This window comes from Excalfactoria chinensis, chromosome 32, assembly GCF_039878825.1.
Source record: "Excalfactoria chinensis isolate bCotChi1 chromosome 32, bCotChi1.hap2, whole genome shotgun sequence".
Lineage (NCBI taxonomy): Eukaryota > Metazoa > Chordata > Aves > Galliformes > Phasianidae > Excalfactoria > Excalfactoria chinensis.
Genome location: NC_092856.1, coordinates 86984 through 107061, shown reverse-complemented (window position 1 = coordinate 107061; position 20078 = coordinate 86984). Strand labels below are relative to the sequence as shown.

At 61.7% G+C, this 20078-nt stretch overlaps 2 protein-coding genes across 2 annotated transcripts; both read right to left on the bottom strand.

Moving 5' to 3' along the window:
• Positions 1 to 70: 70 nt before the first annotated feature.
• On the bottom strand, positions 71 to 4489 carry TDRKH (tudor and KH domain containing). The gene is made up of 14 exons (XM_072358682.1): positions 4225 to 4489; positions 4026 to 4132; positions 3762 to 3951; positions 3511 to 3650; positions 3191 to 3428; positions 2747 to 2913; positions 2494 to 2666; positions 2284 to 2348; positions 2052 to 2203; positions 1848 to 1970; positions 1595 to 1691; positions 834 to 1226; positions 655 to 727; positions 71 to 457 (listed from the first exon to the last, which is right to left on the bottom strand). The coding sequence occupies exons 1-13, from the start codon at positions 4346 to 4348 to the stop codon at positions 660 to 662; spliced, it is 2037 nt and encodes a 678-aa protein (XP_072214783.1). The 5' UTR covers positions 4349 to 4489; the 3' UTR covers positions 71 to 457; positions 655 to 659.
• Positions 4490 to 5619: 1130 nt separating this feature from the next.
• Positions 5620 to 18427, bottom strand: LOC140263660 (nuclear receptor ROR-gamma-like). The gene is given in 16 exon segments (XM_072358709.1): positions 5620 to 5804; positions 5989 to 6007; positions 6009 to 6078; positions 6081 to 6098; positions 6543 to 6653; positions 6734 to 6841; positions 7221 to 7353; positions 7949 to 8070; positions 8352 to 8675; positions 9212 to 9353; positions 9467 to 9552; positions 15210 to 15334; positions 15431 to 15544; positions 15609 to 15771; positions 15853 to 16006; positions 18294 to 18427. Coding segments are annotated over 16 exon segments (1908 nt in total). The 5' UTR covers positions 18363 to 18427; the 3' UTR covers positions 5620 to 5654.
• Positions 18428 to 20078: the final 1651 nt, after the last annotated feature.

Below are 20078 nucleotides of genomic sequence, written 5' to 3'. Positions count from 1 at the left end.
CCCACGCAGAGCGGTGGGGTATCACCGCATCCCCATCCCCCCCCACTCACGCCATCTGTCCCCGCAGCATCTCCTGCATTCAGTGCCCTCTGGGCTTTATTCAACCAGGAAACCAAACAATCTCTTCCCTTCGGCGGGGTGAAAACAACAACCAAACCAAACGATGTGAAAGGCAGCCCCCCCCCCCCCCTCCCCCCAAAAGGTGGGCACAGCATCACCCACCCAGAACAGCAGGAACGAGGCACGGGGTGGCCCTGGGGACCCGTATGGCTTCCAGAGAGGGGCCGAGGCATCCCTAAGTGAGATCTGGGCACACCTCCGGTGGTTACAGATGGCAGCTGGAAAGCAGTTCAAAGATGATGGCGTGGAGATGAAAGTGGGGGTGAAAGCGGCGCTGTCGCTGCAGGACACGCAGTGAAATGGGGCAGGCACTTGGCTTCTCAAAACGCATCCAACACTGTGGCGAATAGGAGTAGAAACGGGCTCTGTGGGATCCCATCAGCATCCTCATCCCCGATGCTTTGGGGTCACTGATGGCCCTGCTCAGTGCCCCCACACAAAGGGATGTGGGGTGGGGGTTGGGAGTTGCCATTCCCCACTTCTGTGCCCCAACAGTCCCATTTCCAGCCTCCCAGCTCAGCAGGGAGGACTCACCGAGGTCAGGGCATCACAGGGAAGCTTTGCCCTGGCACTGAGCTGTCACCACTGCTGGTCATTGAGGCACCACCTGCACAGTGATAAACCCCACAGTGGTGTCACAGCCCATAGAGCCACCCCACGGTGCCACCTGCACAGAGGTACGGCCCTACTGTGCCACCGTGGGGCAGCCATACCTGGTGGGGTTCTGCCCTCCTCCTCTTCACCCCCAGAGCTGATGGGGATGGAGCTGGGGAAGGGGCTGGCCCCAGACCGGGGGCTACTGGAGAAGACTGAGAAGTTGGTGTAGGGCGTGGAGTCAGTGCAGAAGACAGAACCAGAGTCTCCACTGGAGAGAGACGGGTGGCTGCTGGCAGAAAGGGCTCCGCTCCGGGCGATGGGACACGACGTTTCAGGTGTCACGGAGTGGTGGGTTCCAGGACCCCCAAGGGCTGTTGTGGGGCACCAGGAGCCGGGGCTGGGCTGGGCCTCACTGTCGTCCCTCTGAGGCTGTGAGGAAGCAGAAGGGCCAAGCAGCAGCCCTGGAGCTGGGGGCTCTGCATTGCTCTGGAGCCGTTCAGGGCTCTCATCTATGGGCCAAAGGAGGGGGTGGGTCAGGTGCTGCTTCCCCTGCAGAGCTCAGCCCAGTGCCCCACAGCTCCTGCTGCTGCTCCTCATGGCACCTCACTGCAAGACTGTGCTCCCCAGGGCTCACAGACCCCTTTGGAGCTCTTACAGGTGCCCACATCCTGAGCTGGAAAGAGACAACATGGGCAGGGGGCTCTGCACAGCCCCCAGTACTGAGCTCAGCACCCAGAGACCAAGAACCACAGCTTCAGTGGCTCCCAGAAGGACTACCAGCAACCCCCCCCTCAGGGGGGCATCCCCTGTGTCTCCTTTCACCCCAAACAAGGCCTGGAGACATTACTGGCATTGGGGTCAGCCCCACAGAGCTCACCCAGCAGGCTGATGCAGGAAAGGGTCAGTGGTGTGGCGCTGGGGCTCGGCGGCAGCTCTGACAGGAGGCTCTCAATGGAGGTGCACACCGTGTCCTCCTGCACAACGGGTTGTGGGGAAGAGCTGTGTTAACCCCACAGCATGTGGCAGAAGGGTGAAACTCCAGACTCTAAGGATGACCAAAGCAAAATCTGGGGGGAGAAAAGGTGCTATCAAAGCCCTGCTGTCCCCCGTCCCACCACAGCTCCACTCACCGGTGTCTCCACTGCACTCTCCGTCACTGGCAGTGGGAATCCACCCCCTTCCTCCTCCTGCTCCTCGTGGGGCTGCAGCACAGCATGGCCCAGCCGTACCAGTTCAGCCCCAATATCAAGGCTCTGCGGGGAAATGAGAGGAAGATGAAGGACACCAAACCCTCGCGAGGTGACAGGAGGGGAGCAGTGAAGCACGGGGTTCACCTCGCCACAGTGGACGTCAAACAGCGCGATGCGTGGCCACGTGCACAGCCCAGCCTGGGTGTAGCTGGAGATTTTGGCCACCAGAGGCTTCCATTGGGCGCAGTAGGTGAGGCGCTCAAAAGCATCCAGCGCTGCCTCCTCCCACTGCTCCCCTGCAGGAGGGACGGGGGGGTGAGCAGCACTAAAAGGGAAGTGGGCTCTGAAGAGCCACCCAAGCTCCTCCTGCACTCACCCACAGGCATGATCCCAGCCAGGCTACACTCAATGGCCTGGAAGGGCAGGCTCAGGAAATCGCTCCTAGTGGGGAGAAAGCAGCAGGTTGAGGGTGAAGGCAACCCAAATCCTGCTTTACTTCCTTGCTGGGCTGAACACTGCCTTCTTAAGTACATCCCCCAGCCCTGATGCCTCCTGACTCCCTCCCTCCCCTTCCTCCCACACTCACCTCAGCACTCGCAGAGCCTCACGGGGCGCCTCCCCATTGTCCCCAAAATCCACATAGTAGAGGTCCAAGTTGCCATTCTTCAGCGTGCCCAGCACCTGGGCCCGGTACCAATTGCTGCTGCCCGTGTATGGAGCAGCCACGATGTCCCCTGCCTGCACGGCTGCCAGCTCTGCCTGCAGGGACACAGCATGCCATGTCCTCCGGTGCCAGGATGGGAGAGGGGATGAGAATGGTGTCCCCCTGGGAGCCTCACCATGCAGTCGCTGCTCTCGTAGTGCTGCGTCATCTCATTGATCAGCTTGTCCAGCTGCAGGCTGCGCTCGCCAATGATCTGGATCCAGAAATGGTTGGGGTTTTCGGTAGCTGAGACGTAGACTTCCAGGTGCTCATTTGGATGGAAGCTAAAATCAGGGCTGGGAACTGCAGGATAGGAACCGGCAGGGGACAGAGAGAATGGGCGGATGGTTAGACTGGATGATCTCAGTCATCTTTTCCAACCTAAATGGTTCTGTGACTCTATGACACATGGATCCCACCCAGGGGCACCCTGAGCGAGGCTGGAGCAAACCAGAACCACAAAGTCCTCATTCCCCATGCGACAGCCCAGCAGCATGAGGGGCCTGGGGAGGAGTGGGAAAGCCTTCCTGGCAGCACAGATTCCTCATTGCAGCCCAAAGCCAATCCCAAAACCTCTCACCTTCAAATTTTGGCACCACTGTCGGCTCTTCCACTGCCTCACTCTCATCCTGCAGCTCCTCCACGGCCGCCCCCCCTGGCAGAGAGCCCCCATTCCCAGCACCTTGCTCCCCATCAGGCAGCAGCAATGCTTCCTTGCGGCTGCCCAGGGGCTCCTTGCGGTGGCTCCGCAGCACTGTGGTCTGAGCCAGCTCCTGGCGGAACATTGCGTCCTCCATCAGCTTCTCCATGATAAGTTTCTGGGGAGAAAACAAGAAGAAAGCACGGGGGTCTCATACCACGAGCTCTCTGGGGGGGTTGGGAGGCTGTCCCAGTGCTCACCTTGGCTGCATCCACCTCCTGTCGCGTCCCTGAGATCTGGATGAGCCGCATCGGTGCCAGCTTGGCCTCAGCCTGGTGCTGGCACTGCACCTGGGCTCCAGAACTGCGGCAGATGCTGCGCACGGTCTCACCGCCGTGGCCTGTGGGATGCAGAGAGAACCAAGAGGTGGAAGGGGGGGGGATTTACACCACTGCTCTCTCACCGTGCCCTCACCCTAAGGACGGGCTGCTCGAAGGGATCGGGGCCACACCAATGATCCTCCCGACAGCTCTCTGCGGCACGTGGAGCTGCTCCGACACCGGCGTGCTCTCCACCACAATCTGGTGCACGGCAGCTTTGGCTCTGCACACTTGGCCGGGGGAACCCGAGATCAGCAGCAGCCGCTCCTCACCATCAGCTTCCTCCTCCAGGTCGATACGGGCCCCCGTCTCCTGCTGGAGCTGCACGGGACACCCCATAATAGCCCCCCCAATCCCAATGAGACACCTCCACGCCCCCCAGGAGCGACTCTCACCCTCCGGATGGTGGCTCCCTTCCGACCTATGATGGCTCTCGCTGCCACCCTCGGGACGCGCAGCTCTGCCCGCAGCTCCTCCGCTCCCACCGTGGGGACGTGAAGCTCTGGGCAGGGTGGGAGGCGGCCATTGAAGGCCTCGAGGGGGTTGTGGGCCGCAACCGGGGGGTGAAACAGCCCGGGGGCTCAAGGCACCCACCTCGGCCCTCCCGGTACCGCCGGTACACGATGTAGAGCACGGTGGCTCCGGCGGGGAGGCCCAGCAGAACCGCCACCTTCTGCAGGCCGCTCAGCCCGGCCCAGCCGCCCCGTTCCGACGGCATCGCCGCGCCGGTACCGCAGTTCGGAGCTCTCCGGGCCCTTCAGACCCACTCGGGCCCCGCCAGGCTCCGTTAAGCCCAGCTAGGCCCGGTTCCGTCGCACCGCCGCCTCACGCAGCCCGCCGCCGCCTCAGGCCCCGGCCCTCCCCGCCATCCACCCAATTAAAACCTCCGCTCCTCTACTCCCAGCCAATCAACGCCCGCCGGGCGATGGCCAATCCGCTCTCAGCGCGGTGGGGAAGGAAGGCGGAACCGAGCGCCGGTCCTGGGAATAAAGCGGCCAATCGAAGCCGCCGGGTGGCGCCTCGCAGCCAATCAGCGGGCGGCAGGGACGCAAGAGCGGACCATTGCGGGGCGGGGGCATGGCACCCTATAGCACCTCCATGGCACCCTACAGCCCCAGCATGCACCCTACAGCCCCACCATGGTACCCTACAGCCCCATCGTGGCACCCTACAGCCCCATCATGCACCCTACAGCCCCTCCATGGCACCCTACAGCCCCATTGTGGCACCCTACAGCCCCATCGTGGCACCCTACAGCTCCACCATGACACCCTACAGCCCCACCATGGGACCCTACAGCCCCACCGTGACACCCTACAGCCCCATCATGCACCCTACAGCCCCTCCATGACACCCTACAGCCCCACCCTGACACCCTACAGCCCCATCATGCACCCTACAGCCCCACCATGGCACCCTACAGCCCCACCATGACACACTACAGCCCCATCATGGCACCCTACAGCCCCATTGTGGCACCCTACAGCCCCTCCATGACACCCTACAGCCCCACCGTGGTACCCTACAGCCCCATTGTGGCACCCTACAGCCCCACCATGGCACCCTACAGCCCCTCCATGGCACCCTACAGCCCCATTGTGGCACCCTACAGCCCCACCATGGCACCCTACAGCCCCACCATGACACCCTACAGCCCCATCATGGCACCCCACAGCCCCACCATGGCACCCTACAGCCCCACCATGGCACCCTACAGCCCCTCCATGGCACCCTACAGCCCCACCATGACACCCTACAGCCCCATCATGGCACCCTACAGCCCCACCATGGCACCCTACAGCCCCATCGTGGCACCCTACAGCCCCTCCATGGTACCCTACAGCCCTGTGTGTCCCCCCGCTCCGGATATCCCACGACCCGGCCATTCCTCCCCCCGCCCCCCCATCACGCTGGAAGAGGCCGTTCCCTTCAGCACACCTTTATTCCCAGCCGTGACACCGGAGGGCCACGCAGCACCCATGGGTGCCCCCTGCGTTAGGTGGGGGGTGGGGTGGGTAAGGGGCTCAGCGGGGGGATTCCGTCTCGGGGGCGAAGAGCTCCCGGTACAGCGGGGGGAAGGCGGAGAGCGGCGCTGCGGGTCGCAGGCGGCGGAAGGTCTGCAGCTGCTCCACGTGTTGGGAGCACAGCGCCCGCAGGCGGCCCAACGGCGGCAGCTGTATGGGGGGGGAGGGAGGGAAGGGGAGAAGAATAGCCCAAGCGTTCCATGTCTCCCATCCCAATAGCATCCCCTGGCACCCCAATGGCACCCCCGTGCCCCCACAACCTCTGGCACCCCACGGTACCCGATATCATACAGCACACCCCCCCTTCCCCCCCATTCCCCTCTTGTGTCCCCACCCTGGCCAGCAGCCCCTCACGCTGCGTCCTGCGCAGCAGCAGCCGGAAGGCAACCTCTAGGCGTCCCTGCAGCCGGGCCACCTTCCCCGGGTCCTGAAGCCACGGTCGGGCTGGGGACAGAGATATTGCACGTGAGGTTGGGGTGGGATGGGGATGGGGACAGGATGAAGTTAAGGATAGGGATGGGGATGGCCAAGGATGGGGAGGAGGACAGGGACTGGGGATGGAGGGGATGTGGATAAGGATGAGGAGTGGGGACAGGGATGGCCGAGGATGGGGACAAGGACAGGATGAGGTCGGTGCTGGTGACAGGGACGTGGATGGAAACAGAACTAGGGCCATGACCATGGTGTGGTACTGCATGGGGACAGCAGAATAGGAAAGGGGACAGCCCTGGGGACAGGACGTGGGGCTGCCAATGGTGACATCCACCAGATGGCACACGGGGGGGACACCCAACCCCACCACCCAGCACCCACTCCAGGATAAAACTTGGGCCATTTGGGCACACCCCAAGGGAGGGATATGGGGACAGGGGGTGGTTGGTCCCTCACTAGCATTGATGAGGACGATGGCACTGAAAAGGGCCACCTCCCCCTCTGAGAAGCGCAGAGCACAGAGGTTCTGTGCAAAGTCGAAGATGGAACCGATGAGCTCGGGGCAGCCTGTGGGAACCCTCGTTAGCATTCCCATAACAACACGTCCCCACATCCATCCCCAATGTCCCCAATGTCCCAAACCCTACCCAGCGACCTGAAGAGCTCAGCACCAGCGTACTTGCCCTCGAAGAAGACGGTCCGGTTGTCAGGGTTGAAGGCCCGGCACATCCTCACCAGCACCACCTCCATGGCGCCTGCCACCGCCACCGGGATGGGGACAGCAACAGTGGCACCGGGACGGACAGGGACGGGCCCCGCGGTGCAGCTTGGGGCTCAGCTTGTGTCCCTGTGGCACCAGCCTTTGGGGACTGCCACCTCCCCATGGGGACCCCAGGGGGCTGTCACCTCCCGGATGGACATCTTTGGGACTGCCACCTCCCCACGGGGACCCTTGGCACCGCCACCTCACCAATGGGGTCAGAGCGGTCCCTGGGGACTCTCACTTCCCCAGTGGCACCAGAGCACTCCATAAGCACCGCCACCTCCCACAGGGGACTGGAGCATCCCATTGCCGTGGGGCTGGTGACAGGGGGGGCAAGGGACAGGGGATAAGGACAGGGCACAGCCCCCTACCCGCCTTGAGGAGGACGATCTGGTCGTTCTGGCAGAGCTCCATGAAGCCACGCAGCCGCTTGGCAAACTCCACCACGCTCTGGATGGCCTCGGTGAGCCGGCATGCGCAGCGCTGCCACATCTCCTCCGGTGGCTGCAGCACCCCAGACCACATCCCCGGTGGGGTCAGAGCAGTCCCTGGGGGCTGTCAGCTCCCCAGAGGGACCTTTGGAGACTGTCACCTCCCCAGGTGGCTTAGAGGGGACCCTTACTTTCCCCACGGGACTGTCACCTCCCCAGGGGGCTCGTAGGGGATTGTTACTTTCCCCATGGGACCCACGGGACTGTCACCTCCCCAGGGGGCTCGTAGGGGATTGTTACTTTCCCCATGGGACCCACGGGACTGTCACCTCCCCAGGGGGCTCGTAGGGGATTGTTACTTTCCCCATGGGACCCACGGGACTGTCACCTCCCCAGGGGGTTCAGAGTGGTCCTTAGGGGTTGTCACTTCCCCGGTGGGAGCCTTGGGACTGTCACACCTTCTTAATGGGACCCACAGGACTGCTACCTCTCCAATCAGACCCATGGCATTGTCACCTCCCCAGTAAGGTCAGAGTGGTTCTTGGGGACTGTCACTTCCTCACTGGGACCCTTGGGACTGTCACACATCCTTAACAGGACCCCTGAGGACTGACACCTCTCCAGTCAGACCCTTGGGACCGTCAACCCCCCCCCATGGGGACCCTCACCTTCTTCTGGAAGGCACAGACCTCCTCACGGCTGAAGGTTTCCCCGCGGCGCAGCTGCAGCTCCTCGGCACGCAGCTGGCACGTCTCACGGTGCGATGCCAGCACGCTCTGTGTCAGCAGCTCTGGGGGATGTGGGGACATCATGGGGAACATGGGGACAGGGGAGGGCCAAGGACATGGTCCTCAAGGCGCCAGGTCCCAGAGCCAGCTGAGAATGGAGCCGGGTCCCACCAGGATGTGGCACCCACGGGTGATGGAGCCGGATCCCATTACTGCTGAGCAGCCACGGGTGATGGAGCCTGATCCTAAACCCACTGAGCACCCGCAGGTGACACAGTGAGGTCCCCCTCATCCCCCCCCAAGCACCCCCTGAGTGACACAGCCCTGTGTCACCACCACTCACCAATCTCCAATGCAGGTGACTCCAGGATGCTCCCAACCCCAGGATGGGGGCACACACCACGACTGCCCCCATCTCCATCCCCATCCTGCGTGGCCATCTCCCTGCGCTCACCCTCTGCTGTGACAATGGGGCACCCCGGGATGCTGGGGGGCACTGGGTGACCCCGACAGCCCGGCAACCCTATGGTGAAGCTGGGGGTGCCTTGGGTTGCCCGATCCCGTTCCCAATCCCGATCCTGGTCCCGTTGCTGTTGCTCCAGTTGTTGCTGCACCTCTGCATGCAGCCGGTCCCGTTGCTTCTTGGACATGCGGCCAAACTTAACAGCTGTGGGGCAGGAGCACACACATGTGTTAAGCCATGTTCACACACGTGTACGAGTGTGGCTTTCAGGCTGAGCATCACCAGGTGTCCCCAGAGGAGTCATGGGGCACCCAGAGATTAGGGGGCACCCAGAGATGGGGGGACACAGGTACCTTGTGTTACTGCGGGGGTGTCCAGGGATATGGGGGGCACCCAGTGGTAGGGAGCATCCCCTAATATGGGAGTGCACCCATATTGGGGGGGGGGGGGGGAACCTGGTGATGAGGGGTACCCCCAGTAAGGTGTGGGGGTGCACCCAATGATATGGGGGGGGGGGGGGGGATCATCCCAGTGATGATCCCAGTGATACAGGGGGCAGCATCCATTGATGTGGGGGGGGCGGGATAAGAGGGGATGCATTCACTGACCCTACAGTTGGACACCCAGCACTGGGAGATGGGGGGGCGGGGGGGGGGGACGATCCCAGTGGTCCAGATATGGGGGGGGGGGGGCAGTGCTGCTCTGAAATGAGGTGGGTGCTGGGGGGGGGTGGCACGAACCGTCGCGGGACATGCCGAGGCGGAGGCACTTCTGCAGGCGGCAGTGCTGACAGCGGTTGCGGCTGGCTCGGTCGATGGGGCAGTTTTGCTGGCGGCTGCAGGCGTAGCTCAGGCTGCTCTGTTGGCTGCGCCGGAAAAAACCCTACAAGGAAGGGGAGGGTGAAGGGGGAGGTGACCCACCTAAGAGCCACCCCCGACCCCAATTACCAACTCCTATCCCCCCCCCAAAAAAAGCTCTTCCCCCCTGGTGCTCACCTTGCAGCCCTCACAGGTGATGACGCCGTAGTGGATCCCTGAGGATTTGTCCCCACAGATCTTGCAGGGGATTGCCTCGATGTGGGCTGGAGGATGGGGGGGGGGGGGAGAGGTTAAGGGGTTGGGAGTCAGCTCTATGGGAGCCATCAGCCCATATGGGCTCACAGGGTTCCTGCAAAGTCTCATGGCCCCAGAATGTCCCTATGGGATCTCATGAACCCCTACAGGCTCACAGGGCCCCTATAGGACCTCTCGGCTCCTACAGCCTCACAAGGCAACTGTGGAGCCCCACAGAACCTCACAGTGCCCCTATGGAATCTCACAGGGTCCATATAGGATCCCACATCCCCTGTGCTCTCACGTGTCCCCATAGCTCATGTGTTACCCTCCTAGTTCCCAGGTCCCCTCACATGTCGCCTGTGGGGACCGCATGAACCACGCGTGCTGCCCACTATGTCACACGGACTGCGGGATGTCACACGTCCCACGTGTCACCACAGGACCTCACGTGTCACCTGCAGGCCCACCTGCTGCCCAGACAAACTCTCCAAGACCCTATAGGCTCACACAGTCCCTATAGGTTTGCACGATCCCTATATGAGCCCCACAGTCCCTATAGGACTGCACACTTCCTATAGGCTCACACAGTCCCTATAGGTTTGCATGATCCCTATATGAGCTCCACGGTCCCTATAGGACTGTGCACTTCCTATAGGCTCACACACAGTCCCTATAGGCTCACACAGTCCCTATAGGTTTGCATGATCCCTATATGAGCTCCACGGTTCCTATAGGACTGCACACTTCCTATAGGCTCACACAGTCCCTATAGGTTTGCATGATCCCTATATGAGCTCCACGGTCCCTATAGGACTGCACACTTCCTATAGGCTCACACAATCCCTATAGGTTTGCACGATCCCTATATGAGCCCCACAGTCCCTATAGGACTGCACACTTCCTACAGGCTCACACAGTCCCTATAGGTTTGCACGATCCCTATATGAGCTCCACGGTCCCTATAGGACTGCACACTTCCTATAGGCTCACACACAGTCCCTATAGGCTCACACAGTCCCTTATAGGCTCACATGGTCCCTATAGGCTCACTCAGTCCTTATATGAGCTTCCACCATCCTCATAGGATCCCACAGTCCCTTATAGTGTCATACATGGTCTGCTAGGCTCCCATAGTCCCTACAGGCTCACACTGTCCCCGTAGGCATACATGGTTCCCATATGTGCTCCCCCAGTTCCTATAGGAGTGCACGGTCCCTTAAAGAATCCCACGGTCCTACTAGGCTCATGCAGTCCCTATGGGGTTGCCTAGTCCCTATAAGGTCACACAGTCCCTATAGGCTCTCATGGTCCCTATAGGCTCATGTTCCCTCGTGTGCTCACGTGTCCCCACGCTGCCTCACGTGTCACCCCTGGGCTCACGTGTCACCAACTGTTACCTACAGCTCCTGTGCCCCCATGGCCCCAGAAGTTCCCCAGGGCTTCACATCCTCCCCCCCTCTCCTCCACCCCCTCCGTGTCCCCCAATCTTGTGGGGTCACTGTCCCCACGTCCTCATGTCCCCATCGGGCCCCATAGGGCGGTGGGGTCTGGGGGGGCGCGGTGACGGCAGCACCGAAACCACAGCGAACGGCGGCAAAGCCACAACTGGGACACAGCCCCGGGGGGGGGGGGCAGGAAGGGACCCGCACAGGGAGGGGACACCCAGCGGGTGGGGGGCCGGGGGGGAACAGCGGGGTGGGGGCCATGAGGAGGAGGACATCAGGGAGGGGACAGTGGGGAGGGGAGGGGGCAATGGGGAGCAGAATAGTGGGGAGGGGGACAGCAGGGAGGGAAGGGAGGGGTGAGGGTAGTGAGGTGGGGGCAATGGGGAGGGGGACAACGTTTGGGTTGGGGGCACCCAGGGATGAGGACAGAGGGGTGGGGGACACGGGTGGGGAGGCTGAACGTGGGGTCATTGAAGCGCATTGGGGACGGGGATGCCACAGGGGACAAAGGACACGGGGGACAGCTCCAGCCCCGACACCATCGGGGTGTCACTGCGTGCCTTGCACGCTCTCTTGCACGCTTGCAGAAGGCTGCGCACACCCACCGGTGCGTGCACAAAGTCGTGCACAGCTCACACCTCCCTCCCTTGCACGGGGGTGGTGCACGCCTGCGTGCATTTGCACACGCTGGTGCGGGCACGCGCGTGTGTCCTTGCACACTCCTGCGCACACCCGGACACACGCGGCGATGGGAATGAGGCGTTTGACTCAGCCCAGCATTACTCAACGCGCAGCCGCTGCCGGGAAGCGCCGCTCCGTTTCGGGGCCGTTTTGGGGCCGCTCCTGCCGGGAAGCAGCAGTGAGAGGTCGGCGAGGTCTCACCCCATAGGCGGCACCAGCGCTCCCACGGCGCTGCCACGGGGACCCGACAGCCCCTGTTGACCCTATAGGGATCCCACAGCACCCCACAGCCCCGTGGGGAACCCAACAGAATCTGCTCAGCCCTAAAGGGTCCCCGTAGCACCCACTGACCCCACAAAGACTCGGTGTCATTCTCTCGCCCTGATAGAATCCACTCAGCCCTATATGGACCCCAGAACACCCATCAGTCCCGTGCAGACTCAACTGCACCCCACAGCCCTAAAGGAGCCCAAAAGAACCACACAGCCCTATGGGGACCCCACAGCCCCACGAGGAACCAACAACTCCTATCAGTCCTACAGGGACCCCATAGCACCCCACAGCCCTGTAGGGACCCAGTAACACGTCATAGCTCCCACAGGAACCCAACAGCATCTTCTCAGCCCTATGGGGGCCCCATAACACCCATCGGCCCCATGGGGACCCCATAGAACCCACTCAGCCCTGCAAGGACCCCATAGCACTCATGGGAACCCAACAGCATTGCACAGGAACCCGACAGAATCCGCTCAGCCCTACAGGGAACCCCACAACCTCATGGGGACCTCGAGTGCAACATGTCAAGACGTGGGGCAAGACGGGCAGGGTGTCAGGACAAGGGACAACACGTCATGACACGGGATAACATGTAATGACATGGGATAACATGTTAGGACATGGGATAACACATTAGGATATGGGATAACAAGTTAGGACATGGGATAACATGTTAGGACATGGGATAACACGTTAGGATATGGGATAACAAGTTAGGACATGGGATAACATGTCATGCCATGGGATAACATGTTAGGACATGGGATAACACGTTAGGACATGGGATAACACGTTAGGATATGGGATAACATGTCACGCCATAGGACAACACGTCCTGGCACAGCACAATGCAGTGAGGAAGCAGCACTGTGGGACCCCCTGCTCCCACCACGTCTCCCGTGGGACCGCGGTGCCCCCACCATATATACTGGCATTGTCACCACAGCCGGTGACAGCACTGCCAGCGGGGTCCTCTTTGGGACGTGGCATGGGGTCACCCGTGGGGACATGGGGACAGCGATGGGGACAGGAGGATATGCAGACATGGGGACATCAGCGGGGATAAAGCAACAGGGGGGATGGGGAAATATGGGGGTAGGGGGGATGGGACCGTGGGGATGCGGAGACATCAATGGGACAGCAGGGACAGCAGTGGGGACATTGGTGGGCACGCAGGGACGTGGGGACAGCGACGGGGACACGGGGACAACGGCAGCCGAATGGGGCCGGAGCGGTGACCGCGGTGCTGACGGTGACACAGCACGGCGACACGGTGACACGGCGACAGACGGCGGCTGCTGCGCGGTGCCACCTGCGTGTCCCCATCCCCACCACCTGCGCCGGCCCCGACCACATCTGAGGGGCTTCAGAGCCGTGCGGGGGCACCGCTGGGGGCGGGGGAGCGGAGCCAGGGGGCACCACCGGCCTTGCACACGCGTGTGCCGTGCACGGCGCCGTGCACACGGCTGCAGGATCGCACCCACTGCTTGCACACCTGCACGGCCCCTTGCACACTCCCAAGCATGGAAGCTCTCCACGCATTGCACACTCACTGTGTGCACACATGCAGCAGCAGCACGTTGCACGCTCACCCTCACTCCTGTAGGACACAGTGCACACCCCTGTGCTCACCAGCACCCACTGCTTGCATGCTTGCACAAACCCTTGTGTGCTCGCACGCTTGCACAGATGGATGCACCCCCCCACACGTTGCACACTCAGACCATACACACCTGCAGCAGCCACACCTTGCACGCTCACTCTCACTTCAGCAGGACTGCACACACCCCCTGCTTGCACTTAGACCAGCGCACACTTGCACATACACTCACACACCCCTTGCACACTCCCCATGCACGCTCCCACCCCATTTGCACTCCCACTCCCCCACCTCACAGGCCCCTTGCACATCCCCCATCCCCTTGCACACCCCTTCCCCTTGCACACCCCTTCCCTTTGCACACCCCCTCCCCTTGCACGCCTGCCCCGTACCTCTCATTGTGGTGTGTGGGGTGTGGCGGCGCGGCCGGGCGTTATAAGGGCGCGGGGCCCCCCCGGCATCCTGCCCCCCCCCCCCAGCATCCTGCCCCCCCCGGCCCCACGCACTGGAAATTTCCGACTTTCCACGGTGACACGTGGGGGGGTGGGGGGGGAACTGAGGCACAGAACCAAGGAGGGTGTGGAGTGACCCCCCCCCTCCATGTGACCCCGCTGACCCCACGGTTCTACCCCCCCCCCCCCCCCACCGACTCCAGGCTGTTGTGGGGTGGGGCCTGCAGGTCTGGCAGGTGAGGGGTCATTAAGCTGTGCTATGGTGGGGGGATACCTGGGGGGTGGCAGTAGAGGGAGGGCTTGGACCCCCACATGTGGGATCTGCAGTCCTCCAGTGTGTGGGGGTGAGGGCATCAATGGGATCCATGACCACCCCAATGCCTGTGGGGCAGCTATAGGGCTGGCAGTGGGGTGAGCTGTAGGGTCAGGTACGGGGCTGGCAGTGCGGTCGGCCGTGGGGTGAGTTACGGGGCAGCCATGAGGCCATGGGGTGAGCAATGGGGCAACCATGGGGTCAGCCACGAGGCACAGCCATAGGTGAGCTATAGGGTCAGATGTGGGACCCGAAGGGGTGGGATGGGAGGGCACTGCCTGTGTGCAGTGTGGTTGTGGCTGTGCCCCTGTGTCCTTTTGTCCCCCCTGTATCCCCTCATCCCATATCCCTGCATCCCCAAGTCCCCACATCCCCAGGACCTGGTCAGATTTGGGGGTGGGGGGGGTGGATGGAGGGATGACCCCACTCATTCAACAGCCCTGCCCACCCATTGGCCCCGCCCACCCAATGGCCCCGCCCATTCAGCTACAGCCCTCCCCCCCCCCCCCTCCACTGCACCCCTTCCTGCCGTGCAGCACATGGGGACAGGGATGGTTATGGGGACAGGGATGAGGGACAGACCCCATGGGGACACCCCAAAAGACCACCATGGGACACCGATGTCACTGCAGTGCCAGGCTCTGATCCCAGGAGGTGACACAGGGACACCCTGTGCTGCCACACTCCTCCAGCATTACAGTGTCACCGCTGGGGACAGGCGGAAGGGGTGGGGGGGGAATTGGTGTCCTCCACCTGGATGAAGAGCGCTGGAAGAGAAAGAATGACAGTGACACCGTGTGACAGCACGGCAGCGGGGTCACAGTGCCCTCTGCCAAGCGCCATGTGGAGCCCCCTTGTCACCCAGTTCTATGGGATGGCCTCGGTGTCCCCAACCCCGTCCCCACAACATCCTCACCGGTGGCCTCGGCGTACAGCGTGTCCCGTTTGGTGTCACACACGCGACAGGACAAGAAGATCTTGCGTCCCTCGTGCTGCTCCACGCGGCTGTCGGCCACCACCACGGCACCCACCGGCACGGGGCTGAAGGAAAAGGAGGGGACAGAGATAAGAGGAGTGGGGGGGAGAATGGAGACAAGGGCAGGGGATGGCAATGAGGACAGGGTGGGTGACGCTCACGCCAGGAAGCTGATGCTCAGCTTGGCCGTCATCACCGACATCTTGGCTGCCGCCAACGCGCACGTCCCCACCGTGGTGTCAACGAGGGTGGCGATGGCACCACCGTGTGCGAAGCTGTGGGGACACGGTGAGCGCGTGGGGACGGGGACGAGGACGGGGATGGGGACACATCACCTACCCCTGGTGGCCCTCCAGGTAGGGTCCCACCTGGCACAGGCACTGCGTGCGATGGCCGGAGGCGTGAAGGAAGATGGCATACTCAAAGCCAGCACCTTCTGCATCCACATTGCGCAGGTACAGCCGCGGCCCTGGCCCCGGATCCACCGTCATCTGCAACACCTCTGCCAACAGGACACAGTGTGGGTGACATGGGGTGGGTGACACGGGGTGGGTGACACAGCACAAGGGACAATGGTGGTCACCTGGGAGGTGGTCGAGGCCGCGGCGGTAGGAGGGGATGCGGCGCCATGAGCCATCGGCGGTGCGGCGCAGCAGATGTTGGTACTGCTCACACATGGCCGCGCTCCAGCCGGCATTGGGGACAGCCAAGTCCTGTGGGGACACCGAGCATGGAGCCTGCAGGGACAGGCACAGCAATGGGGACGGGGTCGGCCATAGTGGGACATGGGGTGGTGTGGGGACACCGGGGGTTTGATGGCACAGCTTGATCTTTGTCCCCTCCCATCCCTGCCTCCCATCAGTCACCCACTCTTGTCACTCTTGTGTCACCCGGGGCTGGGACATTTATGCCATGTCATCCCCGTATGTCACAACACCTGGGCCTGTCACCACCCCAGAGTGCCCTATGTCCTCATGTCTCCACCCCATGTCCCCACCCCCTATCACCTACCTTTGTCCTCATGTCACCAGCCAACATCTCCATGTCCCCACCCTGTGTTCCCATGTCACTGCCTGGCACCTCTGTGTCACCTCCTGATGTCCCGCCCCATGATGTCCCTGTGCCACCACCCAACACCACCACCCCACATCCCCACGTTGCTGCTCCATGTCCCGGTGTCACTGTGCTGTCCCCGTGTCACTGCTCCATGTCCCCACACCCTCATCCAATGTCCCCATGTCCCCACTCCATGACCCCATTTGCCCACCTGATGTCCCCATCCCACTGCCTGATGCCACCACCACCTGTCCTCATGGCCCCACGATGTCCCCATGTCCCTACGATGTCCCCATGATGTCCCTGTGTCCCTGTGATGTCCCTATGGTGTCTCTATGATGTCCCCACAATGTCCCCATGTCCCCACGATGTCCCCATCTCCCTATGATGTGCCCATGTCCCTACAATGTTCCCATGTCCCCATGATGTCCCCATCTCCCTATGATGTGCCCATGTCCCTACAATGTTCCCATGTCCCCATGATGTCCCCATGTCCCTATGATGGTGCCCATGTGCCCACGGTGTCCCCATTTCCCTACAATGTCCCTATGTCCCTATGGTGTCTCTACGTACCTATGATGTCCCCATGTCCTCACAATGTCCCCACATCCCTATGGTGTCCCCACGTACCTATGATGTCCCCATATCCCCACCATGTCCCCATGTCCCCATGGTGTCCCCAGGTCCCCGCAAAGTCCCCATGTCCCTATGGTGTCCCCATGTCCCTATGATGTCCCCATGTCCCCACCATGTCCCCATGTCCCCACGATGTCCCCACATTCCTATGGTGTCCCCATGTCCCCATGGTGTCCCCATGTCCCTATGGTGTCCCTATGGTGTCCCCATATCCCCACCATGTCCCCATGTCCCCACGGAGTCCCCATGTCCCTATGGTGTCCCTATGGTGTCCCTACGTCCCTATGATGTCCCCATGTCCCTATGGTGTCCCCATATCCCCACCATGTCCCCATGTCCCCACGGTGTCCCCATGTCCCTATGGTGTCTCTATGGTGTCCCTACGTCCCTATGATGTCCCCATGTCCCTATGGTGTCCTCATATCCCCACCATGTCCCCATGTCCCCACAATGTCCCCATGTCCCTATGGTGTCCCTATGATGTCCCCATGTCCCCATGGTGTCCCCAGGTCCCCACCATGTCCCCATGTCCCCACGATGTCCCCATGTCCCTATGGTGTCCCTATAATGTCCCTATGATGTCCCTATGTCCCTATGATGTCCCACTGATGTCCCCATGTCCCTATGATGTCCCCATGTCCCTATGACGTCCCCATGTCCCTATGATGTCCCCATATCCCCACCATGTCCCCATATCCCCACCATGTCCCCACATTCCTATGGTGTCCCCATGTCCCCATGGTGTCCCCACATCCCCACCATGTCCCCATATCCCCACAATGTCCCCATGTCCCTATGGTGTCTCTATGATGTCCCCATGTCCCTATGGTGTCCCCACGTCCCCACCATGTCCCCATGATGTCCCCATGTCCCTATGGTGTCCCTACGTCCCTATGATGTCCCCATGTCCCTATGGTGTCCCCATATCCCCACCATGTCCCCATGTCCCTATGGTGTCCCTATGATGTCCCCATGTCCCTATGATGTCCCCATATCCCCACCATGTCCCCATATCCCCACAATGTCCCCATGTCCCTATGATGCCCCCATGTCCCTATGGTGTCCCCGTATCCCCACCATGTCCCCATGTCCTCACGGTGTCCCCATGTCCCTATGGTGTCCCTATGGTGTCCCTACGTCCCTATGATGTCCCCATGTCCCTATGATGTCCCCATATCTCCACCATGTCCCCATGTCCCTATGGTGTCCCTATGATGTCCCCATGTCCCTATGATGTTCCCATATCCCCACTATGTCCCCACGTCCCACTGATGTCCCCATGTCCCTATGACATCCCCACACCCCACTGAAGCCCCCCCGCCCCGCACTCACCGTGGGGGTCACCCGTCCCAACCCGTGGGCCACCAACGCTCGCGCCCCCACCACGCAGCTCCGCCACATGGTGCGAGATGACGTCACCGAGATGACGCAACTCCCCCTGACGACGTCACTCCGGCGCTGACGTCACTCCGCCCCCCCCGCGTGACCCCGCTCCTCGCCTTTGTCGCGCTGCGATGACGTCACTACGACGCGCCGGGCCCCGAGCTCAGAGCTCTCCCCGTCGCCCCCCGCCCCGCCCCGCCCCCACCGCCCCGCCGCTCCGCGACCCGCGACGGCCGCCACAGCGCGGATAGAGGCGGCGATGGGGGCGGAGCCTCCGGTAGGCCGCTTCCGGTGAGCGCGGGGTTCGGCCCCTCCCCCCAGAACCCCATAGAGCCCCCAAGAACCCCATAGAGCCCCCCTAGAACCCCATAGAGCCCCCAAGAACCCCATAGAGCCCCCCCAGAACCCCATAGCGACCCTACGGAGCAACGCAGTGAAGGGGATGAGGAGCTCACAGAGATGGGACTCGGGGCTGATTGGGATATGGGGTCCAGAACCCTACAGTGAATGGGGTTTGAGGATGAGAACCCCATGGAGGTGGGGACTCAGGGCTGATTGAAATATGGGGTCAGGAAACCCCACAGTGAAGGGGGTTTGGGGATGACGACCCCATGGACATGGGAACTCAGGGCTGATTATGGGGATATGGGGATGGGAACTCCACAGTGAAGGAGGTTTGGGGATGAGAACCCCATGGAGATGGGGACTCAGGGCAGATTAGGATATGGGGTTAGAAGCCCCACAGTGAAGGGGGTTTGGGGATAAGAACCCCACATGATTGGGATATGGGGTCAGGAACCCCACAGTGAAGGGGGTTTGGGGATGAGGACCCCATGGATGTGGGGACTCAGGGCAGATTGAAATATGGGGTCAGGAACCCCACAGTGAAGGGGGTTTGGGGGTGAGAACCCCACATGATTGGGATATGGGGTTGGGAACCCCACAGTGAAGGGGGTTTGGGGATGAGAAGCTCACAGCGATGGGGACTCAGGGCTGATTATGGGGATATGGGGTCAGGAACCCCACGGTGAAGGGGGTTTGGAGTTGAGGACCTCACAGAGATGGGGACTTGGGGCTGATTAGGATATGGGGTCCAGAACCCTACAGTGAAGGGGGTTTGGGGATAAGAACCCCACATGATCGGGATATGGGGTCAGGAACCCCACAATGAAGGGGGTTTGGGGATGAGGACCCCATGGATGTGGGGACTCAGGGCTGATTGGGATATGGGGTCCAGAACCCTACGGTGAAGGGGGTCTGGGGATGAGAAGCTCACAGAGATGGGGACTTAGGGCTGATTATGGGGATATGGGGTCAGGAATCCCACGGTGAAGGGGGTTTGGGGATGAGGACCTCACAGAGACGGGGACTCAGGGCTGATTAGGATATGGGGTCCAGAATCCTACAGTGAATGGGGTTTGAGGATGAGAACCCCATGGAGATGGGGACTCAGGGCAGATTAGGATATGGGGTTAGAAGCCCCACAGTGAAGGGGGTTTGGGGATGAGGACCCCATGGATGTGGGGACTCAGGGCTGATTGAAATATGGGGTCAGGAACCCCACAGTGAAGGGGGTTTGGGGGTGAGAACCTCACATGATTGGGATATGGGGTTGGGAACCCCACAGTGAAGGGGGTTTGGGGATGAGAAGCTCACAGCGATGGAGACTCAGGGCTGATTATGGGGATATGGGGATGGGAACTCCACAGAGATGGGGACTCAGGGCTGATTGGG

Bases quoted from the DNA above. Each gene is read 5' to 3' on its own strand.
- TDRKH (XM_072358682.1), bottom strand. From the start codon at position 4,348: ATGCCGTCGGAACGGGGCGGCTGGGCCGGGCTGAGCGGCCTGCAGAAG. The intron at 1,971-2,051 runs GTGAACCCCGTG...ATTTCCCCGCAG, and splicing joins TTGACGTCCACTGTGGCGAG to AGCCTTGATATTGGGGCTGA. The intron at 1,227-1,594 runs GTGAGCTCTGTG...TTTGGCCCATAG, and splicing joins TTCCTGCATCAGCCTGCTGG to ATGAGAGCCCTGAACGGCTC.